The 26998-nt window shown below is 41.9% G+C and overlaps 1 protein-coding gene across 1 annotated transcript in view; it reads right to left on the bottom strand.

The window, feature by feature from the left end:
- Positions 1-9733: 9733 nt before the first annotated feature.
- Positions 9734-26998, bottom strand: part of ctif (CBP80/20-dependent translation initiation factor) — a 49358-nt gene continuing 32093 nt past the window's right edge. Inside the window, 7 exon segments of the mRNA XM_051072930.1 lie at positions 9734-10097; positions 11019-11072; positions 15713-15868; positions 17996-18295; positions 19957-20054; positions 20148-20548; positions 25894-25974. Coding sequence (XP_050928887.1) covers positions 9876-10097; positions 11019-11072; positions 15713-15868; positions 17996-18295; positions 19957-20054; positions 20148-20548; positions 25894-25974 — 1312 coding nt within the window. The 3' untranslated portion in view covers positions 9734-9875.

Raw genomic sequence — 26998 nt, 5'->3', positions numbered from 1 at the left:
CATGAAAAGTGAATGCAGGTACTGACTGGCAGATAGCCAATATTAAAGGACTCTGAACGGGATCAGGACCAAAAAAACTTGACCGTGATTCCCCTAGATAATTTGTCGTGATTGACACGGCCCTATTAAGCTGGCTGGATTCTGTGACCAGTGTATTTGGGTTGGCTGAGAGAGGTGGACTGATAAGAGGTGTTTCCAGCTCTGGAGGAATCAAATCAACTATGCTTTTTCAGGAAATAGCTAATGGTCTAAAGGCTTAATCTGCCTACATGTGTATTTGGAGAAGGCTTTTGAATATACTCGTGAGGCGAGCTATGGGAGGTGCTGCACAAGTAGGGAGAGCTGATCGTGTGAGCCATTTTGCATTCATACTCACACAAGGATGCATTGAGGATGAACAGCACCCATTTGTGTAACAGAGAAGCAAAACAAAGCACAGGTCTGGAGAGGTTTGATGATGACAGAATGGTGCATCTGTCTTTATAGATCTGTCTTTATAGATGACGTTGCCAGCAGAGCAGTTTGCAGCTGACTATGATGGAGCTGATAAACTGAAGCTGGAAATCTGAAGCCATTAAGAACGTCTCGGCTGCACAAAACAAAAACAGTAATTTACACATGTATGGAATAAAGTTCTGTTGAAATTATTTATTGATAAATTGATCAGTCATTCGCTAAATTAATGATGATTTCTGATAAGCAGTTAATCATAGTAGTCATTTTTCAAGTAAAACATATTCACAAAAAATGAAGATGTTACTCTGGCTTCAGTAACGTGTGACACATATTTCTCATATTTTTTGTCATTTGTCAATAAATAAAATAATGAGTTAAGCAACAAACTTAACAGATGAATGAAGGAACTACACTAAATCTTAAGTTGCAGTCTTAAAATAAATGTTAAGACTTTTAAGCACAGCATTTTTGGACAGTTGCTGTGCAAGTTGTTCTGTAGCCTGTTGGGTGCTGTGGGGAAACCTGGATTAACAGGGAGGCACAGAAACACTCAACACACCATGCACATGTGGTTGATTGAAGAAGCAAGTTGTGTAGATGAAGTCTATTGAGCTTATGTGTTTGTGCCTTGGGAATGTGTTCAGTGCGTGTTTCTGTGTGCAGTCAGTGGCAGCAGAGGCTGAGGGAGAGTCTGTACATCCACAGACAAAGCAGTGCCTTGTACAGGAGTCCATGTGATCCACTCTTTCATGTGTGTGTTTACACACACAGTATACCAAGAACACGCCTCGCACAGCATGCCACCTCACAAATCAAAGAGCCGCTGGCACGCTAGGGGAGTGGGTCTGTAAAAGTAGGAGAAGGCAGACGGATGCAGTGGTTTTGATGAAGTCACGCTCCGGCTGAAATGTCAGTTGTTGCCGTCATTGTGCTTCAGTGCTTTGTTTGATGAGCTGTCCACAGACTCTCATGTACTTCTAAGTGTTTCTATCCCTTTTTTTTGCCTCTTCTCTCTTTTTCTATCCTTCAGTTTCGCTCTCATCACATAACTTTCCGACTATCTGTCACAGAAGTTCAGGTTGCTTAGCAACAGGGTCGTGCTTGTCGCAGCAGGTTGCCCCAATGACAGTCGCTAGGCGGGAGCCTGGCAACAAAGACATCAGGTGTTACTTCCCACTGCTTGTCTGCGGACACTTCCATCGACCTCCAACGGCTGCAGTGTGTGTGTGTGTGTGTGTGTCTACAGTATGTGTGTGTTCACTTCTGCTCCAGTGAGCAGCAGAGGCTCTGCTGACGCTACTCATGTCCCTTTCCCATCTCTAATTATGGTGTGTGTGTGTGTGTGTGTGTGTGTTTGTGTGTTGATTTCTGCTTGAGTGACCGGTCACCGAGTGCAGCTCACAGCGGAAGCTTTGCTCACGCCGGCTTGTCAGCCACAAAGAAAGACACACTTCTGGGTGGCTGGTCTGGTCAGGCTAGGAAATGACAGACACACACACACACACACACACACACACACACACACACACACACACACACACACACACACACATACACATACATGCCATTCCTCATAAATTACAGCATTTAGCTCAGATGAACCTTGTAAGAGAGATGATAAAGGCAGTAAAAGAATGAATGATCTAATAGTTCCTCCTCATTTATTTCTTTCTGTACATAAACTCCTGATTTCCTTTCTGTCCAGTTTCGGTGCTGGAATCTTCTCATATTTAATGTTTCAGTATCTCCCCCACTACCTCTTCTCCTCTCTTCTCCCTATGTGAAGGTCCGTCTGTTGACATTGGCATTATGTGTGTTGCTGCTGGCAGCAACAAAGTGAGAATAGCCGACTGCAGCACACCTCTCAGCCAGGCCACTGCAAGGGCACATATGCTCCTGAACAACAAAGACGTCATGCTTCCTCACCTAAAAGTGAGCTGTTTTAAGAGCTGTCACTGGCATGCATGAGAGAGAGCAATTCACATTTCTGCGGCAAAAACTGTTGTAGACATTTTGTCGTCATGTATTTACTGAACTGAAATGGCTGGTGCTTCACTCATATTCATTATTGTTGAGCATTTACCAGCAACACATTCTTGAGCCACTTGGTCTCTCTTATCGAGCAGTTTTTGGATGGAGTGCCATGAAATGTTGTACAGACATTCATGGTCCCCAGAGGATGGAGTGAGATTGACATTTTTGTTTTTTAGTGAAACATCTTGATAACTATTGAATGAACTATAATGAAATTTGTTGGATAAATTCATGCCCCTCCTCAGGGTAAATTAATAACTTTGGTGTTTCCTGGATTTTTTATCTAGTCAGATTTTTAATTTGTTTAATACTTTGATTTATTTGCTTAAGACAAGATGTTTTTGTGCATCTTGGCACACAGACCAAGTCTTCAAAGACTTTGGAGGACCAAAAATAATGATTTCTAATTTTCTTTTTTCTTTTCTTAATTTAGCTGGAGAAAGTTTTGGGCACAATCCAGCATTTTATTTCAGACAAATTCTGAAAGTTTGACAAACATTGACATAATTTTGTCTGTTATATAATCATAGGATTGAAACCAGTCTGGGGCAGTTATCACTGATGCCAACCCACTTTTCAAGGCCATCAATAAAATAGAATGATCAGTGTCAAAAGCATAGCTGAGATCAAGAAGAATTAAAGAAGTAAAATTAGCAAATGTTAGCACATTAACATGCTAAGCTTAGACCATGTTAACACCCTAACACCCTAACATTACACACGTGTCTCGTTGTGAGCATGTCAGTATGATGACTTTAGCATTTAGCTCAAAGGGTCACTGTACCTATCTGTAGCCTCAGAGAGCTGCTAGCATGGCTGTGGACCCCTGGTACATTGCAGTGTAGTACATACCTTATATGTACAGTGATATCCATCTAGATTCTTCTTCTAGTCTGCATTGTTCTGATATCTCAGCAATATTGTTTCTGATAAATGTGTTTGTGTGGATCCTTGATTCTTTTGTCATTTAAGCTACTTGCCAATTGTCATGTTAGTTTATGATATTGTTGAACGGAGCTGCAGACTGAGCGGTGTTTGAATTTACTTATTAATCCTTTGTAGACTAAATAGATGTGTGATGGTCCATGTGAATTAATGGGCCATTCACAGACATAGAAGCTAATAATTGGTTGATTTACTGAGTCAGTAGGTCCTCTATGAAAAGAGCCACTCAAACAGTTCATTCAGGAAATCAGCAGGTCATGACATCATTTCCTCCACTGCCAGTCCAGGAAGCAGGAATACAGCTTTCCAGTTTCCGCTCTGGTTGAGATCACGTTTTACTTTTCCTCGAAAAACCCATTTTTATGTTAAAAAGAAAAAAAACAGAAAGTGTGTGTGTGTGTGTGTTAGAGAGAGTATGAGCTTGTAGGTTGCGCCAGACATTAAGCTTTGTACCATTGCTTTATATTCTGCTGTTTTATTGAGCTGCAGCAAACTGTTTTTCAGACAATTTTTCATACGAGTACTCACATCATGTGACACCCTGCTCCTGTCAGTCTCGTGAGAAAAGAAGGTCTTTTAACTTTAATATTATTCAAGTATGGGTGCAATAAAACAACATGAAGTGAACAGCAGCAACACTTTAACACTATTAAAAAACTCTCTGCCAGATAATTTATCCTTCCTTTCCAGATGTCATAGTCATAATTTAGGCTGTTGTACTTGACACTACTAATACTAGCAGTATTCCATACAGTACAGTTTATTGTAAATTGCAAAATATAAAGATATATAGGTGCAAAGGAAACAATGGTTTAATTTGGAAGTAGCCACAAAGAAGTAGTGGTAATAAAAATGTGATTAATAAATAAATGTAGTGCAGAGATGACTCCAGCTAACTAAAATGTCTAAATCCAAATATAGTTGAGTTAGAATCTTTTTTTTTTTTTTAGTAGTAGAATAAAATACAGTGCAGTAGCTGTTGCTGAGATGGAAAGGTCAAGAGAGCGAGCTAAAACCACTTCATAGCCCACAGTTATTGATTTCTCCCACAGCAAAGCGTACTGTAGGAAAACATCTGGGGATGCTTCTGTGTGTTTTAACTCCACTTTGTTTTACACAATATCTGGCCTCTGTACCCCTCGGACCAAACAGAAAAGATTCCGCAGTACTCTCCTCTGGTGAAAGCTGATCAAACACAGAGAGACGCACAGTGTGCAGACGAGAGGGCACACACACAAAAAATAAAGGTCTAAAAACACAAAGTGTGAGCCATCAGACAACTAAAGAATACGAGACACATCCACGAGGAGATACTTGAACATAGGATCCGCCGGTGCTTGTGTTTGTTCAAGTTTGTGGGAGAGTGTGTTTGAGTGCGTAAGCAGTTATCTTAATGCGTGTGTCCTCCCTCCTCGTTTTTGGTTCGTCATCAAGGCCAGCTGAGCTGCAGCCCGCTTTTGTCTGGCTCAAACAATGGACAGTACTAGTGTGAGTCACCCTGCGCGCGCACACACACAAATCCATTCATCCATCACTGTGAGCAGAGAAAGCAGGCAAACCTCAGGTCATGATATGGCACCCTGAAGTATTTACTCCAAACAGTTGTTTTCATAAGTGATTAATCAGCTGATTGATTGTTTAGTCCATGAAATGTCAAAATGTTACGAGGATTTGCTTAGAAATATTGGTTCTTTGATTGAAAAGTCAGGTATAAACCTATAAACCTTACTCTCCCAAGATGCATTTTGGCAAGAAACATCCAGTCACCAAACAAAAAATAATGTCACGTACTCCCTAATAACCAGCTGAGGCTAAAGATTACAGTATTCAAAAAATCTGCAGCTTAAATCAATTCACTTTCAGATTCTGGCTCAATTTTGGACTAATTCAGCGTCTATCTCTGAGGCTTGTGGGTGTTGTAGTATTTTCAGCTGTCTGCCATGCCAAACTGACTCTCAGAAAGTTAGTTGAAATAATTCAACCTGGGGGCTATAATACATATCTATAGGATTGTTACATTCGTCAGGAGAGTCCCGTGTTTCTGTGTTACGTAATGTTAAGGATACTGTTTAAAGAAAACTTTGGGAATACAGAATAGGGACCAAAAACAGGAGGTACTCTTACTTAGTTTTAATTTATTGTTCATATTTGAGAAACAGGGAACCAGTAAATATTTGGCATTTTTGCTTAGAATGATTAATCAGGTATCAAAATAGTTGCTGTATAATTTTCTTTTAATTAATCATTTTAGTCCCAGTCCATATGTTTTGCAACTTTTGCAAAGATTTTGATTGAACAGTGAAAACAAACAGGCTATTTCAATCCATATAGCCTACAGTTCTTTCTTTCACTCATCAGATTAAGGTCTCTTCTTCCAGTCTTTTAATTTTACGGCCTATATGTCACTGCGTTTACAGATAGATGACACCATCTTCTTGTAATATGATCTGATTCAAAAATTAGAGACACAGCTACTGTATCTTACCAGTACAGGCTCCAACGGCATAGCCAACCAACAAGATCTTATCCCCTCAGGGCTAACATGCCTGTTCAACTGTCTGTTTTCACTGCACAGAACTAAATTAACCGTGATGCTAATTGTCAGCCAGGGCCAGCTCTGTCTTTCTTTGCCATTTATTCCTCAATAGGCTCCCCCATACTGTCCCAAGATTCAGTCGTATCTATATATATCTATACGTTTTCTCACTTCATCTCCTCCTACATTTATTTCACTTCGTCTGTCACCATCTCTTCCCACTTACTCTTCCTTCTTCCACTACAGAAGCTGAATACATTTTCATTTTACGCTGCTTTTGTTGCATGAGTTGGTCTATTACTGTGTAATATCCTCCCCATTGTCCCTGTTTGTATTGTGTTAAAAAAGAGGAGCTTACACGTGTTGTGATTCTAAATTAAACGAAAACCGTAGTCATAAATCCATCTCTGTCAAGGGTACAACAGAGAATAAGAAAACAAAGCTTCTCGCAGTGTTGATGGCAAATTTAAAGTGTTTCACTCTGTCAAATGCATTTGAATATTCAGACACATGGGATTATGTTGATTGATGTGGACGAGTGCTGAAGGACGTCCTATAGGTTCTAGGGATGGGGTCCTTCGTGGGGAGGCAACCCCAGCGCTGAGAGCTCCCGTCGGGATGCCCACAATCGTGGAGCCACAGGCATGTGTCAGGGCTAAACAAAGGCAAATCAGTGGCCAAGGACGTAGTGTGGCACTCGCACACGTACACACACGCTGCTGTTCGAATTCTGAAGTGTGGTCTGTTTAATGTGTGACGATGTAAAGGCAAAGGCATGTAAATGAGGAGTTGCAGTGTGCACATGTATGAATTGATAGTATAATGACCTACTGTGGTGCCAAGATTAGTTATGCAGTCTGTCTGGTAATGGCAGAGGAAACAGTGCGTGCGTCATTGTGTTCCTTTTGTGATGTTGGAATATCTTCATGATACCACATTGACTCCCATGTGACTGTGCTGATAAGTGAGCAGACAGAAAACACACCAGTTTTTGTTTTCCGTAACATCATTTTTTTTTTCTTCCTGTTAGTTTATTTTTCAGTTGCTTAGAAAAACAAAACAAACAAGCGCTCACAGATGACCCACTATTGCCAATCTACAGCTTGTCTGTGCGCCGACTGGAGCCTCGTTTTCTTTTTCTTTTTTTTCCCAATATTCATGAGAATATGCAAATGAAGGTGCGTCTCATTCAATCGTCGAGTGAGTCATGTGACCCAAGCAGAGGGGTCTAAGGGCACGCGGGGTGGGCGGGAGGGGGGCGGAGGCTCCAGCGCCACAGATGAGAGGGAGGGTGGGTAGGTGGGGGGCGATTCCCACCTGCACCCATCTGCTATGAGAGCGAGCTGCTCTTTGCATAATGGAAACTGACCGATGGGTTTTTTTTCTTCTTCTTTTCCTTCTTCTTCTTTTCACAAACTAAAACATGGTAATACCACACTTACACACTTGCCAGCAAGCTAGGTATCACAACAGTTTCAGATGTCCTGAAAACCCACCAGAAGGGGAAAATTATATATAAATGAGCTAAATATAATTTAAATAGAAACCTAGAAATAAAATAAAGACAACAAAAGACAAAAAAAACAAAACAAAAACAAAACAAAAACAGTAAAACAAACCACTTCTTAAGCAGACACACACTTACAGATAAGTAGGCTGCACCTCCAAAAACTTCTTTAAATCACCCTTTTCTTCTAACTACTCTTCTGGGGTGTGTTTCTACCACACAGGATCTTAATTCTTGATGCAAGACAGAAAAAATAATATAAAAAACACTTACAACTGCCCACAGAGATTCAATGGGAAACTAAGTACATGTATGCATGTTTGTGTGTGTGTGTGACTACTCCCAAGCAATGAATTAGTGCCTGATAGAAAAGCATGGGAAGGCCAAGCTCTAGCCAAACAGCCACAGTCTTCCTACGTGTAACATCTCTGTTGCACTATTCCCCTCTATTTCAATGTTTTTAAATACTTGTAAATATACTGTATGCAGATTATATATAGAGCCCATTTACAAATGGTATATGATTGGCTTGGTACGTCAATATCATAGTACACACGTTAGCTGGAATAAGGGTCACAATATGAGAAGCTAATGAGGTCATACATTAAGATTTTCTGTGTTTTCATCATTGTCATCTTCAAATACACAGGTTAATAGTTGTCATTTTCCTCAAAAACAAAGCAAGATCAAATACAGTCGATATTAAACACTTGCAAAATGTCCACTGCAAAGAATGGCTTGAATAAGAGAAAACTGTTTCTCTGTGTGCCATGCTCTTTTTTTGTAATTATGTCACCTTTTTTTTTTCCTCTTCAAATGTGTTTTTCTCTTGAGCAACAGAACAATGTGTATAAGTCCCAACAGTTTAGTCCTCAGCATGCTCCCTGCTGCCACAGGCTCTGTAGGCCCCCTAAACAAGAGAGCTCCTATAAAAATGGATAATTGACAAGGCCACTAGTCCATTAAAACATCCTAAAATCCCTCACTACGCTCAACCAAGAGATTTTTCATATTATAATACCACAAGCACTGATTCAAATTCAAACTTTTGCTTATTTTGAATTTTTTTTAAAGCAAATTGCCTCAAAACAGTGCAAAACAAATCAAACCTGTGCAATAAGGCCTACCACTATAATATCTCATACATATGATTTATCATAAAAACGAGACTTCAAAATGAAACAACAATAACAAAAACAATAAATGATTTAAAAAATAATATAATAATAATATTAATGATGTGGTTAACAAAGCATGGACATGCACGGCTTAATGGAGGAGAAGAGACATTCCCCTGTAGGACAAAAACAAAAGAATTATCAGACAGCAGTGTCTGTTTTAATGCTTTTCTAATGCTGACCCACCTCCCCCAGCAAAACACTTCTGCTGCCTCTATCGGTAACACCGACCCGAGCTCAGGGAGCAGAGAGCCGGGGTGCCAGAGGGGTGTGTTAGGAGTGTGTCGTCTCACAGGGGCTCAAGCAGCCATCTGCCACCCTACTCTAGCCAGCCTGATCCTTATCCTCAACCCAGCCCAGCCCAGCAGGCCCGCTGTCTCATCCCCACAAAAAGGCTTCCTGCTGGGGGTTGCGGCGCTGGGGGAGCTGGCAGAGCTGGGGGAGACAAAGGCAGGGAGGGAGCTGTGGGAGCTGGGGAGCTCCACTCTGAGGGGGCCCTTTGACCTGGTCCCCTTGCCCGGCGGGGCAGACGGCCCAGACAGACAGCACTGTGTCTACTCCCCGCTGCCGCCTCCCCCCTCCTCCTCCTCTCTTTTATCAGCCACACAGACCCCAGGGGCTGACGGAGAGACAGAGGTGGGGGGAGGAGAAAGACAGAGAGAAGGGGAGGGTGGCAGGGCAAATGAACACAATGAAGAGACTGACACGGACTACCCCGACCAACCCCCTCCTCCCCCCAATTCATCTTTGGGTACAGACCTCTCTATTCCCTACGGACAGGCTGCTGCCCTCTCCTCCTCTCCCGTGTGACCCCTCTCTCGTCTGTTCTCTCCTTTACCCCCCAGCAGCTACAACCAGGTGAGCTCCCACACTGTGTGGTTAAGCACGCCCCTACTGGCCATCTATTCACCAGTATTTTCTCTGATCTGTTGTTTGAACGCCACAGTAGCAGCAGTGTTGCCTGGATAGCGGAGGGCTACCTGTCTGGTGGCTGGTGTGTGGTTTGTTTGTGGCAGTGGTCACCTATCTTGGAGAAGTTATTGAATTGCACAGTTGCGTTCAATAACCACGTGAATATAACAGAACGTATCTTTAATGTGAAGCGTTGATTAATTTCGGCAAGAGGGTGACGTCGTTATTAACTTCCTGTTTTGTGGTAAAAGAGCGGATTGTTGCGCAACTGGAAAATGTCTCCTCTCCTCTTGGTGGGAGCTGGCACCTAGGCAGTGGTGGTGAGCTTTTGGATGGTACGGTTGTAGTACTGGGTGGTGAGAGCCTCCAGGGGGCTCCAGCGGTGTGCATGCAGCTCGATGACCTCCATGAGGAGAGAGCGGGTCAGCTGCGATTCGGCTGGACAGAGCATCTTGTCCCTGACGGCCGCTAGGAGCTCCGTCATCATCTCGGGGAGCTGCTCCTCCAGGAGACGCCCAGCGCTTTGCAACTGGAAGAGAGAGAAGGGAGGAGAGAGAAGGGAGGGAGGGAGGAAAAGAAGAGGCAGGAGGTCAGAGAAAGTGCGTACATCCCTTACTGAGAGCAAGACACAGCGTCTGGCACCTTGTTACTGTGGACACAGTCGGACAGCAGAGGTTCACACACCCTCTGGCCATAGAGCCGTGTGTGTGTGTGTGTGCGTGTGTGCATGCGAGGGCCTGCCAGTAAATAATCAAGGCTGCAAAGGTTGTGGTTGTGTTTGCGAACATCTGGGAGCAGTTTGCTAACCAGAGCTCACCTGTCTTTGCTCTTTCTGTTCTATTACAATGTGTTCGGCACTTATACAATGACCCAAGTTCAGTTTTATGTATACTTCTACTTAAATTCACCTGCATTACTTTATTATTCATAACCCAAACTGCTTTAGGATATCAAAGATGCAGTCCAGATCACTATTATCTCTCACAACAGTTTTTTTTTTAAAAAAAAACCTACTCAAATTAAGGATGAGATTTAGTAGTATCCATTAAACAGAGTCTGGAGAACAAAAAATATGTAACTGTTTAAATACTTATGGACTGGACTGTGTGTTTCTACAGTACTGTGGAGATTACAACTCTGCATTGAAATTAGTTTTAATAGGTGTGTTTTTTGTATTTGTTGAACTACATCCATTTGTTCCGATGTTTTACTGCATTTAATTTTGTAGCCTGGCTCAAGAAGCCTCCCATAAGACACAAGTATTCTGCATTTGTGTGTCTATAGGACCAATTTAAGTTGTAGACCTTGAAAGTAAGGACATTTTAGTTGCTCGTCACATTGTGATAGACCTTCAAAGGCCTGTTTGAGGGTTAAGATTTAGAAAGAAGAAAAGGTTTTAAGGTTTGTGTGTGTGTGTGTGTGTGTGTGTGTAGGTGGGGGGAGTACATACCTCCATGGAGCAGCAGAGGACTGCATCTTCCTTAACGTCTGTGGACTCTAACAGCTACAATGGACAAGAACAGACACTATGTGAGTATACTGTAAAGCAAAGAGCTGCACAAAATACAATGAATTAAGAAAGAAAAAAACAAATGCAGTCACAACAGTAAGTCCAGCAGAGTGAGCAACATCCAACAAGGCTAGCAGATGTATAAATATGTGTATGTTTGGATATAGGCCACATGGGGAGATTAGGCAAATGCAAGTGTTTGTGTGTGTTAATCAGTTCACAAGAGAAGAGAGAAAAAAAAAGAAAAAGACCTAATCCTGATAGTAAATATTTTCTACATTAACATTTTAAATCTTGGAAGACAACAGACCATGCTTTCATCCTGCCAAGCTAGCTGATCATCACACATCAAGACTTGCTTTACGCACACTGTATATCCACATATACACACACTTGAACGCACGCACATAATGTACACACACACTGTAGCCAAAAACAAACAGTGGAACTGGTAAACATGTTAGCTGGCTCTCCCCCCTCCCCATGCTGGCCCCATGCACAGATGGGCATACAACTGCCACTTTCAAACAATGTAGGGAGGGATGGCAACAAAGGGAGGTAGAGCAATAGAGACAGAGCCTGCTATGTTAATCTATGGGCATTTACTGTCAGATTACAGATTAAACAATCCTTTTCCAGCTCAAAGGCCGTTTTACTTCTCACAAGTGGTACTTTGATTAACCTGAAGGAGGGAAGGAAGTAACAGGGAGGAAGGGGGAGGTTGTTTTGCTGGAGTAATGTCTAATTAAGCCTTGGAAGAGTAGACCTGCTGCACAATAAGGTATAAATGCAGGGTACAACACATAGTTATTGAAACAGTAAGTGAAATCGTGCAATGAATACAAAGGAAACCTGTGTGTTTAGAAGCAGGGTCTGTGACTGTAGTGTGACTTACACTGTATATAACTGATATTTATATTTTTAATAATGGGTCAAATGACAATAATGTCATGACAGCATTTGGATACAAGTCAAATAACCCAGGCAGTCTGTTTAATTTTAACATCTGTGGTATCGCTCCATACGCAGGCTAAACTATGCTTAAATTGGTACTTGAAGAAACAGCTCTGAGGAAAACACTGTCATGGAAACGATGCCTGAATCCTTATAACTGAAAGTGAAATCACCACCATCTGATGCAAAGACCCCTCATTCAATATGAGCTGGCCTCTTATTTCCACACTGTAAGCTTAATGGTATTCCACCTATCATTCAGGCCCAGCAGTTGCGCAGACGTCAGCCCCTCAGTATGCTTAGACGGGTGTGGTGACAGAGTGGCTGTTTGATGTGGGAACTCAAGTCTCATCGTTCCCAGAGCAGGAGAGATGTGTGACAAGTAGGATTAGCTCATAATGAGCTCTCTTGGGAGCCAAGGGTGAAGTTTTGCTCAATACGTTTAAAATGGTCTAATCTATACTTATCTATCATCAGTTCTCCTATCCATTTCAACGGCTGTTTTTTTCCCCCCTCTCTGACTGTTCTCCAATGCGATAGCTCTCCTCTATCGTTCCTACTCCATAACATACATCCCATCGCGCCACATTACTTTCGTTTTCTAACTAGAAAAGGAACATCTGCAGGAAAAAAAGACAGTTTCTGCGAGACTGAAAACAGTCAGCTAGATCTCTGGTTAGTTACATCATCAAGAAACAAAGCTCGCCGCACCGGGAAACCTCGGGAATCTGTGTGATTTCCATTTACAGTATTTTCATTCAAAAGACATTTGATGGGGAACATAAAAAGCAACAAAAACTAGGACAGCTGGGAGAAAATGCACCCAACATGACAAGAACACCTCGAGTGACTCAGTGAAGTCAACTAGAAAAACGTCCTTATTCATTGAGATTTTCGAGCTGAGGCTTTATCCGTCTGTCAGTTTGGCTTCATTACTCAAACGCATCTATGTTTTATATGTTGACACCTGTCATCAGACTGCTGACTAAAAAAATACGGGATGTCCAAGAGAAAAACATGTTTCATCAAGATTATGACTGCTTCAACTTTAACAGAGTTTCATATAGTTGCATAGCAACAGCAGGTCTAACGTCAGGACCAGCACTTCCTTTAGTTACTTTACGTGCAGTTACTCTACTTGTGCTGCATCAGTGCTGTACTTCTGTAACCGCTTAAAAAAAGGCCTTTAAACAAAACAAAAAGTACAATATAAGACACTTACAGCTCAAGATTTTTGAAGCAGACATACATGTACATAACCATTGTCTTATTAAGTATTCTGAGTTGACTGCCTTGAACTGTGAGGGCACATACTGTCTTTCAAGCAGGGATACCAGGCACAATATAAATAGCTTCTGATGTCACCACCAGACACAGTGTAAGTGCATGCTTTCTGCAGTGTGCAACTGCAAACCAATATCCTGATGAAGTCCTCTCTGGGCCACATTTGCTTCAGTAAAAGATGGTCTTATGTTATAGATGGTTAATAAGTGACCTGGTACCTGCTCCCTGATTTTCTAGGAATATTCCATTGTTTGTCCTTAAGAAAGACATGTTTGTTTTTGTTATTTTTTAAAGGTAAGATATTTAATGCACTTTAATAATAATCATTTTTTTCATTTTTAAATGAAATCTATGCAGCTTAGCACAGGCTGTGTGTTTTTTTTTTTTTTTTTAACATATTTTTAAACTGTAGTCTGGGAAGAAATTAACTTTGGACTGGCCAGACGGTGCATTTCAACTGTTTAACGCACATGTTGTTTGGCTCAATCACTGTTCTAAATATATGCACTCACCACAAAGTTTCTTAACAACCTATGTAACCACAGCAACATGCTGAAACAGAAGCAAGTCAAATAAACAAGCAGATGAAAGGAAAGCTTTTACCTCACAAACTGTGCATAGTGAAGCTACCCTGAACAAAAAGATGGTGATCTGATTCGCAGAAATATTTATGTCTGGTCAAAATTTTTATGTAAATTATGGATCAAGTTACTGTGTGTAGTGTGAAAGGACTTGCTTGTCATGGTGAACCTACAGAAAATTATCACCCCACTCTGCAGTTCCCCTTTCTGACTATTTTTGCATGTTTCAGCTCATTGTTTTGGTTCAGTCTCCCCACACTTATCAGCATCATTTCTAGACATAGTTGGCAGATTGGTGTTAAAAGAAACAAGTTAGCAACTAGCCAGTGAACATATGGAGCATGTACTAACTGAAGAGCCAGATATTTTCCTCAGGAGTTTATAGAGATGAAAAACAGAGCTAAACAAGTTTGAATATTGGATTTATGGACACCAAACTGAACTCTTGTCTGCCCTTCAATGCAGACTTAGTCAAAGGTTTTCTAACTTACTGCATTTATATGTGGATTGTAGCATTTAAAAAACACTATTAGGTTGTATGAGATGTTCCACCATCAAAAGACAACTGCTCGTTAACTTGCTCTGTCTGTACAGCTGTCACATACACTCACACACACATCTTAACACACCTCACTTGTTACCTAAGCCTCTTCTGCAGGCTATATCTACAGAAGACAGCCACTGCAAAATGTACCAACACACACATACAGGCGCATATGCTTGCCTGTGCAAATACACACACACTCACAGGCGAGCACACACTGTGGCACATAGCTTGTAGCTGGAGTCTGACAACTACATGTTACAGCAGGATAGTCAAAACAGCAGATGGATAAAAATCAGGAACAATGGCTCTGGGAAATAGAAACTGTCGAACAAGCACATGAGCCCGCAACAAAACACACACACACACACGTATATATATTACACAAATATTTTGACATTGTTCACAGGTGTGTTCTGACCTTAAGCATGATAAGGCTAAACATGACACTGCTGATGCTGAAATATGGAGGTGTGTATTTCTGACTGGTTACTCCACACCCTTGGTCATGTCACCGAGCCCTCTAACAAGCTGAGATAATGCCCTGGGCATACGCTCAGACAGGGTGTGGATGGCATTAGTTGTGTGCGATTGTGTTTGTTAGTGAGACGGAGGGGTGTGTATGTTGAGTGCCAGACCGGCAGAGGTGTGGACGTGGGCTGTAAAACTACCTGGCGCGTGCCTCAGCCCTGCCATTATTTTTCTTCTCTACCGCTCAAACTACGCATTAAAAATAATTTTCACTCCCAGATACTGTCATCACCCTCTCCCTTTTCCTTTTCTCTGCTACCTGTCATGCCATGAGTAAACTTCCGCACCAACTGTCAACCTGACCACAGTCTCCTCTACTTCCTCTCACCTCCTCTTCCCCCCTCCCCGCCTCCCCTCGCTTCCCCTTTCAGTATTCCATCTGTTGTTAACCACTTCTGTATCGTGGTGTGTCTGCTGTGGCTACCCCGTATGGTTTCCATGGTGTGTGTGAGAGAGCATGACCAGCTGATGGAAACTGAACCTGGGGTCACGTATTTTCCTGGAACTGATAGTGTCCTGACTCTTTGCACCACTAACCAAACCCCAATGTGGTGTCTCCAGTCTAGACTAGGTCTGGCCAAAAACAGGAAACTCAGCTTGGTGTATGTATCGATCTGAACAAACAAAACATACAGACACAGCTGGACGCTTTCCTCTTACTAGTGAACAAACGAATGGGGCTGATTGATTGGTTATTGACATACTTATTGATCAAAAAAAGTACAGATGTGGATACAGACCTCTCGTAGGCAGGTGTAGATGGGACACACCAGCACCCTGAACGGCTCCCCTGAGCTGCTCCTCATGGTGCCGAACACCTCACACAAGAAGGTGATGAAACCCAACCACCTCTCCACATCTGACTGCTGGAGGTCCTCACGACGGGAGAAATCCCTCTGTGGGGTAGAAAGAAAAAGATACCCAGACAAATACAGATTTAGTTTGGAAAATACACTGAAACACTAGCTGTAAATGAGCAATACAAGTCCCAAGTAGGCGGCAGGTAGGTGGATATTTAAGTGTTTCATAAATTCATCAGTAGTGGAGGTAACCAGCATTAACATCTTTAATATCTCTGCAATGGGGAGTTTTTGTAGGTGGCACATGTATTAACCTAGCTGCTTAAAGTACTTAAAGCCAGAAAGCAGTTGAAAAACACATTAAACAAATTCATGAATTTCTTTTATCTGCCAAAAGTAGAGGAGAATATGTTAATTTGGTTTGAAAGTGAAAGGTAGTGAACAGTGTCAGCGCTGTAAAAGTGTTGGGGTTAATACGGGTTAATGCTTAATGCGCACTTGTAAAGATGTTATACGGCAGGTTAAACTGAAACTTTATTAACAGTCAAAGCAACTCACTCTGCCTCACATATTTTTTTCCAGAGTGTGCTGCCGGTTATTGTGCACTGAAGTGAACTGGAAACACAAGCGGCTGATATTCTCATAGACTTGTACAACTATGCTGAAGGCCTGCATGTACATAGACATTATACAAAATATGCAGCCTTGAATAGATCTGACAGAAACTTCACTCACACCTTCAAAAACAAACATAACACACATGACTCAAAAACAGCTACACACACCTCTCACGCACCTCCAAGGACATCACCATGGTATTTGACACTTAAACGACAAGCTGGCAGAAGATATGCACACATAGCACAGAAAAAAAAAAAAGACTTAAGCGACAACATCAACAAGAAGATGATGGAGAATGAGCCAAAGCATTAGTGAAGAAAAAAAGGCCACTCTTCTGAGCCATACTCAATAAAAAGTATCTTTCATAGGTAACAGCCTGGCTCTGTTTAATCAAAGCAACAACAAACCCTGGTGCCTGTTTCTTTAATAAGCAGAGCCGTCGCACACTAATTACCCCCATATTGAGATCCAGGGGTCTGGAAGCAACATCATTAATGACGGCTTTCATGAGCCCACTTATGACATTTAAAATGTTTTAAAAGCAAAAAAGCCAAAATGTCAAAGACAAGGAGGGGGTCCATGCTGGCTGGGAAGTGGGACTTAAAGCGAGAAATAAAAGAAGGGGAGGGGACCACACAACTGTGATAAAGGGCGAATAAATAAAAAGTTGTGGGGATGTAAGAGGATTAAGGCGGGATTCACTACTGCTGAATCTGGGATAAAAAATCTCAGCATCTAAAGAAAGAGGTGTTTAAATGGAAAAATACAGAAACAGAAGGGAGGACACAGAATAAGAAAATTGTAGCTGAAAAGAGCATCTGCGGGAGAAAGAGAGAGAGGAGTAGGAGCGAAGGAGGGGAAAGGGAGGAGACGTGACAAGGCAGCAGGTGGGTTAACATTTAGGCCTCGAATGTCATCTGAAGACAGCGTGTAAGTCTTATTTGCCTACTTCTAGACTGTCTGCCGCTGTGCTGAGGTTGTTTGGCTCTCAGAATGGAGCAAGGGGTGAAAGGGCGGTTAGAGAGAGGGAGAGAGAGAGAGTGAGTTGAGAAGTGTGCAGGGAGAGGTAGTGAGGCAGTGGCCCGTGTTGCTCTGGCGGGAGTAGAGAGCTCATGAGGGACGCAGAGGGGGAGAGCAGAAGTGAAATATATAACGGCTGAGAGGATGTTTTCATCATGGGTGCAAGACTGGAACAGCGCCGTAAAGTGAAGGGACGGAGGGTGAAGGGGAGGGGAGGACAGGTCTCTCTCTCTTCTCTCTCACTCCCCCCTGGGTGTTTAGATTAGCTACTTTGCCCGCTGACATTTACAACATCACACACACAGTTGGCTTCCACCTGAAAGTGCTTCTCGTAAAAGCTAAGGTGGAACGAAACTACTAAATTACAGAGAGGATTTTGTTAAAACATGCTGTATAAACAATTAATGGTTTGCCAAAAACACTGCAAGAGCGAATAATTTAAAATTTGCTGTAAAAGGACATGTTCAGAGCACCTTGTTTCACAGTATATGCAGGTCTTGAAAAATCTGAAAGCAATGAATTTAGTTTACTTAAAACTAAACCGTGCCTACAACTAACCAACTCCCTCCCCGCCCTCTTTACCTGCAGCATGTTGAGGAGCAGCGATCTGAACTTGGTCCCCTCCACCATGAACAGCGCCATCCTGTCGCAGAGCTTGGCGGCTGTGGCAGCGAAGCTCCTGTCCGACACGGCCTTGGAGTAGATGGCGCTGACCACCTGAGCCAGGGTCTCCTCGGACCGCGCCGAGCATTGTGCCTCCTCCATGAACGAGGCCAGCTGCTGCTCCACCCCGCTGCTGTTGCTCCTCATGCTGTTGAGGAGGTCCACCAGCCGGTCCATATTCTGTGACCCGGAGCCTGACGCCTCCACCCGCGCCTCTTCCTGAGATTGGAGATGAGATGGGACATTAGTGATGGACAAAAAGGACAAAATTAATGATTTAGACCCAATAAAAAAGCTAAATTAAATTCTGATTTCATGGTTTGTGGAGTGACTTTTTTTTTTCTTAAGGAATAACTGCCCTAGGTACATGGGCATGAATATATATGGCAGGTAGACAGAGGTTATTACCAGTCTAATGCCTTGATGAAAAGTGGTTGTGTTTCATTTATTTATACTTTTTATATGCTAATGCTGTTGGTCCCTGTGGTTTGTCTCTGATGTACTGCTACAGCCTCTTACAGATGCAGAACTACCTCTTCATCACCACCAACCATTCAAACAGGAACTTGTTTAAAACTGTTACATAATAATGATAATTAACTTTGAAAGTTAATGCAACAACAAACAATTCCTAAAGGTGCCCCAAGTTTTATTGATTACTTACAAACCCTCTGTCTGTACAAAGGCAGCACTGGAACAAACTGTGTCAGTTACACCCTCTGATGCATTACAATGACAATACTGTACTGCAGGAAGCAGTGGTGTATATTGCTATCAGAATGATGAGAAAAAGGCAAGTAACAGAGGGCAGCAGAGGTCTGGTTGGTCAGGTGTTCATCCTACAGCAAGATAATGACCCAAAACATTAGAAGAGAAGAACTAGACAGTGGCTTCAAATGATGGAAGACCAGCACAGTCTTCAGACTTCAACCCCCTTGAGCTGCTTGAGGTGGTTTGGGTTTGGGTGTACACAATTAAAACAAATTGTTTAATTAAAATTAATGGAGCTACTCATCAGTCCAGGCCCTCCAATTACCCATGATTCCTGGTTGGCAATCACTGTGCTAATGACAAATGATCTCACTTTGCTTTCAGGTCAGTAGCACATGACAAGAATCCCCATCAGTGGCTTGTGACATGCAATTCATACACTAGATCTTATTTTGGTTAATTCATCTGTCTGTGACTTTTGCCAGATTATAAAGACATAAAAATGATGGTAAAAAAAGCACATCATCATATTAAGATGAATTTAGTAGTTACATCATCTACAGTTGAGCTGAAAAGTCCTATGCCAACTTTAAACTATGAAAAATTGCTGCTTTAAAAAGTTGCAAGATAAAAAAAAAATTATCAAGCAAACAAAAGGTGGCTCTTAGACCGGATTCAGTGATTCAGTGGCCTGACTGATGATGTGTTTATTTATTCCTGCCTTGCTGCCTGCTGGGGAGTCCCATGCTGTCAAATCAAGCCACCCCTGGTGGTAATGAGTTAGCTGTAGAAAGAGGAAGCTGAGAGCAGCAACACAGTAGGCTGAGTTGCCAGTTTAAGTGCCCACAGTAGAAAACATCAAAAACTGTTAAACCACTAATGCTGTTTTAGTTTTTTTTCCACCTCCTTAGTGAGAACATGTATTCCCCTCCTTGCCAGTCTGAGTGTGTCTCAGTCTGAAAGTTAAATAACTGAGTAGATAAATGACTCAAGCAAGGCAGTATGAGAAAAGAGTGTGTCTACATGTCTGTATATTAATGACAGGGTATGTGTGTGCATGAACATGATGAAAGTAATTATAAGACCAAACGGTAGCGTGTGTGTACACATACACATTAGTCCTGATTGCCTTAATACTGACTGACAGGCATTAAGCAGCTTTTCGGTACCTTGTCCTTTAGTCTCCTCCTCAGCCTCTCCTTTGACGACTGCAGCAAGCTGATTCTGGGCTGCTCCAACTGGCCCTTGCTTGCCCTTCCACTTCCTGCTGGATTGGGAGATTCCTTATTAACTGTCAGATCTGGGAAAGCATTTGTAATAGGTGTTGACTCAGATTTGGGTGATTCATTGGGACTCTTACTGCTGCAGTCTTGAGGCGGTCTGATCTGCTCGTCCCCTGGTTTTACATTCTCAGTCTCTTTGTCTTTGGTTGTTCTCGGGGGTACTCCTTTATCGCCGGTAGCGTTTGTCTGTCCGTGCCCCTGACCTTTCTGATTGTGGTGCCAGCGCCGGTTCTGGCTGTATCCGTGGTGTGGGGGTCCTCCTTGGCGCTGCCCATGTCCCCCTTGGTACTGGCGAGGCGGCCGGTCAGCACTGTTGTTTCTGTTATCGCCCAGTTCTGTTAAATTCTGCTGCTGTTGGTTTGGAGCCTGCTGTTGGGATTGATCCCTCTGGTGCTGAGGCGACTGCTGCTGTATCTGCTGAGGCTGGTTCTTCCCTCCTCCACCGCCTCCTCCTCCTCCCTGAGGCCGCTGCTGTCTCCTGGAATGAGAGCAGGTTTCGGTTAGCTTCATTTTGATGTAGCAGCAGCTGGCTTGTACCTTAAACTGCTCTGCTTCACTGTAACCACCTCTCTGTGTCACACTGGCACCATGATGGCTTTAAAAATCTTCCCAGCCCCTCTGTGCCTCCTAAAACTTTTCTAAAATTGTCTTGGTCTTTTTATCGTCAACTGCTTATCTAGTCACATTAACTAACCAATGCTCTTCTGTAAATATTGCTATCACAATTCACAACCAGATACAAACAGTGACCTCTCTCTTATCTACTGATAAAATATTTAAGTAGCTAAAAATTCAAAAGCCCAGTGCCTGCTTACATGTGGATGCACAGTGTGTCTGTGTTTTCCTGTCCTGCATAGCTCTGTCCTTTTTTCTGCACTGGCTCTGGGCTTGACAAGCCGCTGACATATGGTCCAGGGGATTAGTCACCCTGGCACCAAGGAGGCAATCTATTATCTGCCTCAGCCTGTGAACTAGCACAAACTCAACTAGCAGCAGCCAGCACACCTATGGTCAGATACAGTCGACTTCATAACTGCTTTTTAAACCTTGACATTTTTCAGGCTGTGTATAAATGCCTGATATCATCTCAAAATGAAGGAGAGTGTGAGTGAATGAATGGGATTTGCATCTTTTGGGCAATGATTAGGATCAGTATGGTCACTCTGAATGGTCTGCAGCTGTACATCCTCATATGCATATTAAAATTTTGTGCAACTTGTACCGCAGCAACCCTTCTGTCAGTTCAGATCACAAGGGTTAGCCTTGGTTGCTCTCGCACATGAATGAGTCCTCGATTTGTGGTATGTCCCTCCTTGGACCACTGTCAGTAGGTACTCACTACTACAACTCACCCCACAATCCCTGCCGTTTCAAAGATGCTCCGACCATGACCATTTAGCCCTTGTCAAAGTCACTCGGGTCTTTAAACCTGCCCATATCTTTCAGCACACTGAAACGAGAACCGACTGTTCACTCGGTGTCTAATAAATCCCAGACCCAGACATGTGCCATCGTTGTGAGATGATCAATGTCGTCCCTGTCATGTTTGAGTGGTCATAATGTTTTGGCTCACTGGTGTATAATTAGTCAGCACTAGATCAATCAAGGTTAATGAATTTCATTTTGTTTTGCTTGAAGCGACCCACTCTCTCTTACCTGTGACCACACATTTAAAAACGGAGACCAAATTAGCTGCACATCTGCTTCACTGTACCACAATTTCTTAATCCCTGAAAAAGGTCACCACAAAGCCACTACTATCACTTTGAGTACGTGTACCACACACGCAAAGCCACAGTTTCCAGCCACACGTACTGTACATCATTAATAAGCCCACAAAGGAGACGAATAGAAAGACTTTAACTAAAAGCTAATTGCTAAGCTTAATGATATTAGGTGTCTTTAAATGGACAGGCTGGATTGGACAGCAAGAAACACAATTCTTTTGAGTCCTGAAAAATAATAAAAGTTTGTTCTGTTAGTATATGTACTGTCATCAGTGACAGTTCAGGTGGTGTTTTTGTAAGTTAAAACAGTAGAAACTGCACCAGAACTACTTGCAGTCGAACCTGAGCTCTTCAAATATGACAAATAAGGGTTCTTTGACAAAGAGAAAAAAAAAAACATTTTTAAAGGGAAAAAATAAAAACACAAAAGCAAAATCTGTGACATCCATCACGCTGTGTAAGCCTTGTGGGAGGCTGGATTGACAAACAGAGAAAGGCAAGTTGCAAGAGTTCATCAGTGCCAAGACTGCAATATGAGTTACATTATCCCTCACAATAGCCTTTAATTTAATTTAACAAGCCTTCAATAGCCGAAACTTAAAAAATTAGACCAAAACTTAAAAAATGAATAAACTAGACAGTCATTTTTTGAGGCTGCAGAACAAAAGCACAAAAACTATTCCACCTTGTGAAAGAACTGTACGGCACCACCACACTCTAAAGTTAAGTTTTCAAACTGATTCATTCTATTCCCAAATAGTTTAATATCAGAAAAACCTTGGAAACTACCTTGGAAATTTTCTTTGCGCTTATTCCATTACACAGGTCAAACAAATTAACAAATCTAGACAGACTACAGGACTGATGCTTGGCAGATGATTGAAAATAGATTTTATTGTATCTGCAAAACTGACTTTAGCTGAAATTAAAAATAATATTTTTTTTTAAAGAGGTGATACGAAAATGAAGACAGACACTGTGTTCGAAGTCATCAACCTAGTGTAATACCTTTGGGACCACTGCATTAGACAGTCGCCTGGTTCCAGACCTCCTGAATTACTGCCCCTTTTACAGTTAACATAAAATTAATTGGCAACTACTTGTACAATTACTTAGTTGTAACTTATTTTTCGAGCAAAAAGGCCGACCACTTAATGGTTCGAGGTTCTAAAATTTCCTGCATTTCTTTGTCTTACATTTTACTAAATTGAGTCTGTTTAGGTTTTGGAGTGCTGGCTGGACAAAATAAAATGTGATGATGTCACCTTGGACCTGGACATGTAAACTAGAATGAACATTTTTCACTGTTTTATGACATTTTATAGACCACGTTTTTGACAAAATAATAAAAATAATCACAAACCCTGTTAATTGTTTCTGGGTTACAATGATCAGGCGATTAGCAGAAAATTAATCTATAAACTATTGATTTAATTTAAATTATTTGATAGGTTAAATGTGAGGATTTGTGTTTCTCTATTTAATATCACTCTAAACTGAGTATCTTTGGATTTTATCAGAGAATATTTAAAGATGTTACTCTGGGCTCTGAGAAATATTGTGAGATGCCAATTTTTTGACATTTCATAGACCAAACAATGAATCGATTAACTGAGAAAATAACAGATAACAGATTATTTTCAGCAATGAAAATGATAGCAAGTTGAAGCCCCAGTTGGTTTTTCCTTGAAACTGTCACCCATCTGTACAATATGTCTATGTGTGTGTGTTTGTGTGTGTGTATGCCTCTGCTGGCAGAAGCAGAGTGTATCTATAGTCTTTTTTTGTGCATGTTCATTTGGTTTATGTGTCACCTGGCCTCCCTGCTCCACTCTCTTGGGGAGGTTGGGAGACAGTTCATCTCCTGACTCTCTCCTGTACCCGGCAGCCTGCCTCCAACACTTTGCAAATGTTCTCAGTGTCTTCGAAGTCAGATCTGCATTGGTGTGACACAACTGAGCTCTTCGACAGTACAGTACACGTTTTTTTTAGTCCAAATTTATCTCAAATTTTAACTGACTTTTCTGAAATTTGGCAAAAGAAATGTGAATTAATGCATCTCTCCAAATATTAGGAGTAGGATTGTAGAGATAAACGGCTGATGGTGCTAACTTTCCAGTCCGATGTCGTTAAACCATTGCAGAAGAGGAGGGTGCAAATGCAGATGACCTGATGAGAGGAACACCAGCCAAACTTCATATGATGAAATCAAAAAATGTCTAAGAATTGTGGATATGTGGCATTTCTGTTTGTTCAATGTGTTAACTTGAGGAATGGTTCAGTCTCATCGCTCCACACAGATCCATTTTCATTTTTCACCCCCTCCATGAGTCATGTACATCATGATCAATTCACTATGTACAAAAATGTAAAAATCTACATAAAAACAGGTGGATGGAAACAACTAATAGTTACAGTACATCCTCTTGTCAGGCTCTCACATTAGCATCCTCCAAATTTCTCTTTTTTCCTTTTCTACAGCACACTTTCAATTGTTACATGGCTGCTTATCAAGGTTTTACCTAATTGTCAAATTCAGTGCTGCAGACTGCAGAGAGTGCAGGCTTCCTAATCTTTTCAAAGCTATGGATTGCTTAGAGACACCCTAAGAGTTGAGCAATACAATGTCTCCCTCTCTGAAACGCACACATTCACTGATCTGATGATTAATTTGATCTCTACAGTAGCTGTTAGTTCGGGCTCAGCTCTAATAAGACCTTCTCCTGATCTACTGGTGATGCGGAGAGGTGAAAGTTAGGCAGTAATAAAATGTTAATCATATTTAATGACTGTGAGCTGCGCAGTAGCTTGAGATTGACCATTTATCAGTCACATTAGTGCCAGGGAGATGTTTGCATTAAGGATAAATGATGGGGCCGCTGATGAAATTTCATCCCACAATATCTTGTTACTTAAACACATCATCTCTGGTGTGATCAACTGTCTAAATCAACTGTCTTTTTTTTTTTTTTTTTTTTTTTGGCTGAGATGATGTGTCTGGTAACATGAATTTAATGAATTTGTTTGCATTTTGAATTAGTGTGTGATGTTGCCTGGTGGGATGTCTTTTTTTACTTTCATCCTACCTACTTCTTGGAGGAGGTTCAAGTTGTGGAGCACTACAAGTGCGTGGGTGTCCACTTGAAGAGCAGACCAACACTGACACTGTATACAAGAAGAGCAAACTCTTTCTAAGGCAGCTCAGATCCTTCAATTTGTGCCGCAAGTTGCTGGAGATCTACCCGTCTGTGGCACTGAGTGCCATCTGCCTGTGCTGTGGTCTGCTGGAGGAGCAGCACCAGAGAGCCCAGCGGGATTGATATGCTTATTCACAAAGCTGGGACCATCATTGGTCAGAATGTGAAGATATTTGAGTTAGTGAAGAGCAGGAGCAGTAACAAACTGTTCTCCTTCATGGTCAATCCATGCAATCCCCTCTGCTACACACTGCAGAGACAGTGGAGCTCATTTTCTAACAGACTCATTCTGCTCCACTGCCACAACGAACGTTACAGGAAATCATTCCTAGTGATCACCGTAACACTGTACAACAACTCATCTCTATGTGACAGGTGAGCACACTGCTGCAGTGATAAAGTGCTGCAGTAAAACACTGTCTATACTGTATATATTACACACTGCCATTATGCACAGTCCTTATTGGACTCCAACTTTCTTAAATTGCAAACCATATTTCTGATTAATGCTGTTGTATATATTGCATATTCTTATTTAATGCAGTTTTTGATGTATATATATTGCATATTTTTATACAGTCTCTGGCTCTACAGGTCTTCCTCTGCAGCTGTGGTTTTAAATTTAAATCTATTGTTATCCTCAGTCTGCTGTAACATGACAATTTCCCTCACAGGATCAATAAAGTGCATCTATCTGTCTTTCTCATTTTGAACTATTTGAGTATTTGATTTGGAAAAAAAACACAAGAAAAGGTCTTTATTCTTGTCTCAGCTGACCTTTACATGCTGAGGCTTTTGTTGAGGAGAGTAAATCAAATGCAATTTACAGTGTGTCAGATGCTGAAAATGTATTCAGGTTCCATTTCGTGCCCTGGGTCTGGGCTTTCGTTGTCACTGACCTGGCTGAGACTTGCCGCTTGCCCCCGGGCCCAGTAGGCAGAAGTATGGTTAACTGGTCTCGGGTGAACTGATCAACCGTTCTACAAGCAGGAGGAGAGGGTATGCCACAATGCAGGTGATTGGAGGGACGGAGGAGGACGAGGGATAGATGAAGATTGGAGTAAAGCGGCAGAACAATTTGTAGAAAAATGACCGGGGGGGGGGGAGTATTTTTGTAGATTGCAGGAAAGAGCAGATTATAGAAGATATGAAAAGGGGGGGAGAGGGAGGGGAGCGAGCAGGGAAGCAAAAAGGGAAACAAACAAAAGAAAAAACACTACAGGTTCATAACTATGTCATTCAAACAACATGCATAGAACTACAGGAAGTGAGGAATGCTATGGGAACTAAAAAGGTGAAATGAACTGGCAGATATGATCATGGGAGGAGGTGGGATACTGACGATCGATCATGGCTGTTACTGTGAGTGTACGTGTATGTGTGGATGGAGAATTCGTGGACTCGTTGGACCATTGGTTGACCCAGACTGGAGAATCGATTGGCCCGGGGGGGGAAGAGAAGCCTGTCGGCCAGACAGTCAATAACAGCCAAAGCTTCATACAGGCCACAACACGCTGATTTAATGGACTGTGGGGAGACAGGCTTGACTGCCTGAGTGAACATTTGCCTTTACCCTGTTTTAAGATTCAAAATCAAAACTTACTGAAACATACTGAATGTGTGTGCATGCATGCATAAATAAATCAGTAGAGATTATAGTCAATAACTTTGAGTCATGGTGACCAGATGATATAAGCAGAAAAGCAAACTGCTCATAGTAGGAGGAGAAAAACAAGCAGACATAGGGCCAGATGCATAAACAATGTGTATACACAAAAACCATGCACAAACCATTTGTCACACAAGAACTGGTATTTATCCACATGCGTTGAGAGTGTGCGCACCTCACACATACTTCAGCTCAGGTGTACACAGTTTTCTAAAGCCAGCTGCAGGTGATACGATAAGGAGAAGATTAAATATAAGGTGAGAGATGTAATCTTAAAGTAAAACATTGTTTAGGTTATTTGTCAATTTCACCCACTGTGTTATTGGTTTTGCAGT

Source organism: Lates calcarifer, linkage group LG9, assembly GCF_001640805.2.
Source record: "Lates calcarifer isolate ASB-BC8 linkage group LG9, TLL_Latcal_v3, whole genome shotgun sequence".
Taxonomy (NCBI): domain Eukaryota; kingdom Metazoa; phylum Chordata; class Actinopteri; family Centropomidae; genus Lates; species Lates calcarifer.
Note: the sequence above shows the minus strand (reverse complement) of the source record. Positions and strands in the feature narration are given on the sequence as shown.